Source organism: Leptonychotes weddellii, chromosome 6 (assembly GCF_054177405.1).
Source record: "Leptonychotes weddellii isolate Sample4059 chromosome 6, ASM5417740v2, whole genome shotgun sequence".
In the NCBI taxonomy this organism is placed as follows: Eukaryota; Metazoa; Chordata; class Mammalia; order Carnivora; family Phocidae; genus Leptonychotes; species Leptonychotes weddellii.
This window is the reverse complement of record NC_138374.1, coordinates 78,089,096-78,095,873: the sequence shown is the minus strand read 5'-3', so window position 1 is coordinate 78,095,873 and position 6,778 is coordinate 78,089,096. Positions and strand designations below refer to the sequence as shown.

Below are 6,778 nucleotides of genomic sequence, written 5' to 3'. Positions count from 1 at the left end.
AATGTCCACAATAGCCAAACTGTGGAAAGATCCCAGATGTCCATCAACAGATGAATGGATAAAGAAGATGTGGTATATATATACAATGGAATACTACTCAGCTGTCAAAAAGAATGAAATCTTGCCATTTGCAATGACATGGATGGAACTAGAAGGTATTATGCTGAGCGAAATAAGTCAATCAGAGAAAGACAAGTATCATATGATCTCACTGATATGAGGAATTTGAGAAACAAGACACAGGATCATAGGGGAAGGGAGGGAAAAATGAAACAAGAGGAAACTGGAGAGGGAGACAAACCATTAGAGACTCTTAATCTCAGGAAACATATGGAGGGTTGCTGGAGTGGAGGGGGGTGGGAGGGATGGGGTGGCTGGGTGATGGACACTGGGGGGGGTATGTGCTGTGGTGAGCACTGTCAATTGTATAAGACTGATGAATCACAGACCGGTACCCCTGAAACAAATACATTATATGTTGATTTAAAAAAATTAATCATAAGGAAAAAATAGGATTCATGAAAAATATGCAGACATTTTTATTTAAGATCAAGTTAATATGTGCCAACAGAGTATGTCTGCATATTGTTACAGTGGGTTTGTTTCACTCAGAAGTGTTTAGTTTCTACATAGTCAAATCGATCAATCTTCACATTTCATCACTGACGTCATGTGTCGGAAATTCTCGACACTAAACTTCACTCATTTTCTTCTCCTTCGATGGCTTCTTTTCTTACTTATCAACTTAATTTAGAATTTAGTTTACTGGGGCACCTGGGTGGCTCAGTCGTTAAGCATCTGCCTTCAGCTCAGGTCATGATCCTGGGATTGAGCCCCACATCGGGTTCCCTGCTCCACGGGAAGCCCGCTTTTCCCTCTCCCATTCCCCCCTGCTTGTGCTCCCTCTCTCCATGTGTCACTCTCTTTGTCAAATAAATAAATAAAATCTTAAAAAAAAAAGAATTTAGCTTACTTTTAAAATGAATATTTGTTCCTCTAAATTTTGCTGTAATTGCAAATGGTGTCTGTTCTTATTATTTTCTTATCACTGCCACTGGGGAGAAATAGGTTTATAACAACTTTCTATATATTTCAAAACAACATCAGTGGCAAATGTATGTTTCATCAATTAAAACGACCTTTTATTTTATGTCTTTGTTTTCTTTTTGCTTGCTGTTACGTGACCTGTCTTTCCTGCTTTTATTCACAACTTTGTGTAGCACTGCTTTATCTCTCAAACAACATGTAGTTCCATTTCTCTTTTGACAAAATCTTCTTTTAATTAAGATCTTACTTCTATTTTGACACTTGCCCTGTGTTTATATTTATATAAATACACACACACACACACAGAGCACACTTATTTTATTTCCTCCAGGGTTTTGGAAATATTTATTCTGATTTTTTATAGTCTCTTGGGAGAGAGTGGATCAAGATTTTTGACCTAATAATCCTGTCTTCATCGTGAACCATATCCCTTCAAATGACAGATAATATATGAATACTATATAATAATACCTATGTCATATATATTCTACATACACACATATGTACATGCACACACACAGAAAACCCTGGAACACAAGAAAGTGTGCTCCAGGGCATCCACAACTTGAAAAGTTGGATTGAATGATAGAAAGAAGAGCACAGCCACCAAAGAACACTCCTGCCAAGTTTGACACACCCAAGAGGGAGGGGGGATTGGCTCTTCAGGACGATGAGGAGAGAGCTTTCTAAGTAGGGACTGCAGTGGCCTCTGCCTGTCCCCACACCCCCCGCCCCCTACTCAGCGGCGGCCGGTGGCCACTGTGAATGCAAATCTCCGAGGGCCAATGAGGCTGGAAAGAGAAGCAGAGTAGGGCCTGCAATCACACCACACATCCTAAAACACGGTGGGAAGCACAGGGAGGAAGAGAGGAAGTGGAGAGAGGGGAAGAAAGGAACCAAAGTTTGTCGACCCTGGCATTTTCCCATAAGACATGGCTGGTGTATCTGAAACAGCGCTGGAACCCGTGCGCCGGGGAAGTGACAAAGGCAGTTTGCAGCGTCCAGGAGAAATGGAAAGGAACATCCATGCACTGGAAGGTGTGCCCAGCCTGGGGCTGCGCATCCGTCCTGCGACCCGCAGCCGTGCGCACAGGGGGCCTCTGTGATTCCCAGGAGCACCCGCTGGGAGAGGGAGAGGGGCTCGCCGGTCTGACTGTGAACGGACAACCAACGGAAGCAGGAACCTGGGGAAGCAGTGTTAACAAAGCTCACGCAGCCACAGACCGCTCCTTTACCGGTTCTAACACCGGCTGAAGCTCTCGGAGATCAGGGGCATCTCTGGCATTTGACAATCGCTCCACCAGCAGGGCGTGTGCCGTGCGAACATGCTCTGGTGAGATCAAACACCGCCAGGCCCTGTGATATTTGATGAAAGAGAAATCATTTCCCCAAAGGGAATAGTGAAAGTATGTACTCAAAAGCTCAGAAAAGGTTCCAGGTAGAAGACACTGTTTTGCCAAATTGAATGCGTGATGAAGATAATACCTCACCATTCTGTCACGTGTGAAAACAAAAATGATGCTTTTTCCAAAACCCACCGTCAAAGGGCAGCCCCTGCTCTGTGTCCTCCAATCCCAAACGGCTGTCCCCTGATCTCTACCCAGCCGTAATCAAGCCCCACACTGCAAGGCCTGCCTGAAACCAGACTGCAACAGGACACACATCCCAGTTTAACCCTTCCTCGCCTGGGCGCTCTGGGGGGGCTCTCAGTAGGGCTTCTCCTTTACCCCACACACTCAGCTCTGTCTTATCAACACGTTGTTTGGGTCACATTTTGGGGAGCTAGCATTCAACAAATTGGATTTGAACTTAAAATTAATTCCGTTCAACTAGCCTGCAAGAGGGAAAAATAAAAATATTTGCCACTCACAGATGTTTTCCGGAAAATATTACTTGGAAATATATATAGCACAAGGAAAACAAACTCTAAAATGTGAGACTTATGAATTGGTAATGAACAAAAACAAAACAAACCAAGAACCTTACTAAGACTAGATAATTACTGATCCATAAACTGAGAACTAGCGTCATTTGGAATAAAATCCTGCATGATTACAACAAGGAGGCGGTGATGGAAGGGTATTATGAAGTGATCCATGCTCACTGTGGACAAATCAGAGATATTTACTGTAGGCTTTGATAAAAATATGTTTCACTTTGTACATTAACATTTAAAGAGTATTCACTAGATAAAAGGAACTGCTTATGACTTTGGCATGGCTGCCCCAAAAGACATGAAGAAACTCAATATAACAACAGTAAGTGAAACCCCCCAGACCAAAAGCCTGGTGATTGAAAGACATACAATGGGATGGGGAGCAGTGAAGCAGGAGGGCACATGCATGCAAAGGGTACCTCAAGAGTTCAATGAAAGGACTCTTTGCAGACATGGGGACAAGGTCAAGGGAGCCAACAGGGCTGGTGACACAGTTATTTATTAGAAATAAATGCTAGAAATTTAAAAAAAAAGGGTAAGGACAAACCCACAGAAAAGGAGGAAATGTTTAATACAGTTTTCTAGAAAATAAAGTAAGTGGACCAAAAAATGAACAGGAAAATCAAGGGAAGTTCAACATAAGGAAATTCATGACAACCACAAATTAAAGGCAAAAGAGTATTTGGGTTTCTTGACAGATTCATTAAAAAAACTTTGAACAAATGAGACATCCTTTAATTATTAAAAACTTTACACACAAGGAATAGAATAAAACTCTTTACTTTGATGAGGGGTATATTCCAGAAATCCAAGCATCATAACAGACAATGAAACGTTAGAAATGTTCCCAGTAAAATTAGGAACCAAAGAAGGATGCTCACTGTCATCTGTACTTTTCAACACTGCACAAAATTTATCATCCTAAATAACAGGAAGAGGAAGAGACATTTCTAAAAGGACTGTAAAAAAAGAGAAAGAACTATCATTAATAGTAAATGATCAGATTGTCTGACAAAAGTCCCAGTGCAACAAGTGAAAATCGGTTTGTCCCTCAAGTGTCCAGATGCATTTTTCAGGGTTCCTTGCCCTCACATGTAGACATCTGGCTCTCATCACGTCACCCCAGGGAAGAAATGGAGCCAAGGAAAGTCATCCTGGTTATTTATGGAGTAAGTAATAATCTGCTCTGCTCTAGAAGTCTTGTGTTGGCATTCAGGATCATATTCATAAACATAGATATTAAAACCCCAAGACCAATAAATAGCCTTTCTATAACCAACCACAAATAATTAGAAATGCACAAGACGGCTCTAGGAAATTCGTTGAAAAGTTCACACTCTGAGGCTCTTTCTTCACTCTAAACGGACTGGAAGTTACAAAGGAGAACATTACAAGGCCTGAACCAAGCAAGCACTGCGAGGAAGCAGAAATGGGGTGGGCTGCAAACCGAGCCTGCTGCGCATGGGGTCCTCAGAAAGCAGGCAGCAACGTGCCGCCACGAGTCCAGCTCCTGGCCAGTTTGCAGATAGGCGTGAGTCCCAAGCACACAGAACCCGCCCGAATGCACTCCCTGATCATGCTTTCCAACTGAAATATTCACACTGTAAAAAAATGCTTATTTTCCCTTCAGCCATGTGCTGTCATGTTCTATCAAAACCCATTTCATGAAACTTTACTCCATACATTTCTGCAGATACTTCCCACTTGGATTAGCAGATAATTAAGCTTAAATATATATAATGTAATCTTAGGGTTAAAAATTGTACTCACTTTTTCAGCACATCAAACATGCTCTTCTCTACATTCACCAGCCACTGTTCCACAGCACTTCTTACACGAATTTTCCTATAATTTTTTCAAAAATAATTTGCAAACAATTTTTATCCATGTTTCACTCCTTTGATAAGGCTGTAGACTAACTTTTCTACACTTACACCATTCACAGGCCAAAGGACCATAATTCTCTAATTTTGTTTTTTCTAGATCTCAATTTTGAAAGCTATGCAGACAAAATATCACCTAACTTTAGGGAATTCTGACATCGAAACCATGGATTTACAAAATTAAGAGGTTCTGGTAAAACGTGAACTGACGAAGTAGGTAAGTTGTATCACAAAGCTCTTTAAACAGCCAGCTGAGGTCAGGGTTGGGTTAGGGACTCTGGTGGATGGGAACACTTGGACGCAGCATGTTTTCATCAACTCCCATCAGGAGCCACATGCCACAGGCTGGCAGGCAAACTGGACCAGTGTGGTGGCAGGACCCAGTTGTTGACACCGGCCTGGAGTTGTTCACAGCCAGCCGGGCCATGGGGTCAGGGACCGGGGGCAGCATTAACAACACCAAATAAATAGTAAAGTTCCTTCCTAAGTGCCTATAATAAAACCCCATTTTGGCATTCAGGATAATACCAATGAATATACACATGGAAAAGTAAAAATCTGCATTAAGTACGTATCTTTGAAGAGACAGTTTGCTTAGCAAACTTCTACGAAATATCAGAAATTTCCAAACAGAGGTTTTAAATAGTGAAGTTTTATAGAGTCTGAATGCTTAATTCATAACACATAGGTCCTACTTGGGCAACAGAAGAGTCTCCCCCTCAGCAGATATGAGCATTATCACAGCAGGAGGTCCGATTTCTTGTTTCCATATCAGTAATTGTTTTATATTTTCAAAACACTTCACAAGATGAGGCTGTGGACCAGAAACAAGCATCAATAACACTATAAAATTCTGACCTGGTTGGGAAATAATGTCACTGAGCAGAGAATAATATTACCTGTACAGACTCAGGAGTTCCGCTATCAGCTAGAATATCAAGGAGTTCAGCGTTGCTAAGAAAGTAAAATCTTGGGAAAATCATTCTTTTAATTTCAAGGTAGTCCTGTCCAGAACCAAAAGAAACTGCAGTTCATAATGTATGTTTAATCATGATAGGATCACAGCCTCATTTGCGCCTACATTTGCACACAAAAAGCATGATATTTAAATTGCAGTATACATAGTAGCAGGAGTAAAACTAAGAGCCCATGCTTAATTGATTCTTAAATTGCTAAATTAATTTTTCATAAAGACAACTAAACCAAATGAAAGTAAAACCCAAAAAACCCCACCTGTGAACACACATGCACACAGACACCCCGCTGTATGTCAGATCACCAGCACTGACTTCCCATGCCCCCACCTTTCTGCTTGTTTCCAGTCCTCAGGGAATAAGTCATCACCTCACGTCCCTGCTGCTGCGTACACAGCCCCTCCAGCCCCAGCCCTGCCCACCGCTTAGCTGCACTCACACCTGTCTTCACTCCACTCCCCCTTCTCCAGAGGAGGAAATGCCCGTTTCTACATCCCAGGCAAGCCATCCTGTGTCACTGATCACTCTCCTACACTTGCAAGCTCTCCTTTGCAACAGGCTCCCTTTTACCTCTCTCTCATTAAAAATATTCGTAAGCAGCCCCCTCTCGCACTTTGTTTTTCTCTAGCTACTGTCTACTTGCCCACCTCCCCTCCACGGTCACAGTGCTTGAAAAGATCGTCTATTCATGAACAGACATTTTTCTAACGAAGACATCCAAATGGCCAACAGACACATAAAAAAGTGCTCAACATCGCTTGGCATCAGGGAAATCCAAATCAAAACCTCAATGAGATACCACCTCACACCAGTCAGAATGGCTAAAATTAACAAGTCAGGAAACGACAGATGTTGGCGGGGATGCGGAGAAAGGGGAACCCTCCTACACTGTTGGTGGGAATGCAAGCTGGTGCAGCCACTCTGGAAAACAGTATGGA

The 6,778-nt window shown here is 42.2% G+C and overlaps 1 protein-coding gene across 1 annotated transcript in view; it reads right to left on the bottom strand.

Annotated features, from left to right (window-relative positions):
- The window catches only part of DNAH14 (dynein axonemal heavy chain 14), a 305,056-nt gene that overhangs the window by 190,961 nt on the left and 107,317 nt on the right, over nucleotides 1–6,778 (bottom strand). Inside the window, exons 22-24 of the mRNA XM_081823173.1 lie at nucleotides 5,766–5,870; nucleotides 5,562–5,680; nucleotides 4,754–4,828 (exon numbers count right to left, since the gene is read on the bottom strand). Coding sequence (XP_081679299.1) covers nucleotides 4,754–4,828; nucleotides 5,562–5,680; nucleotides 5,766–5,870 — 299 coding nt within the window. The remainder of the gene's footprint in view (nucleotides 1–4,753; nucleotides 4,829–5,561; nucleotides 5,681–5,765; nucleotides 5,871–6,778) is intronic.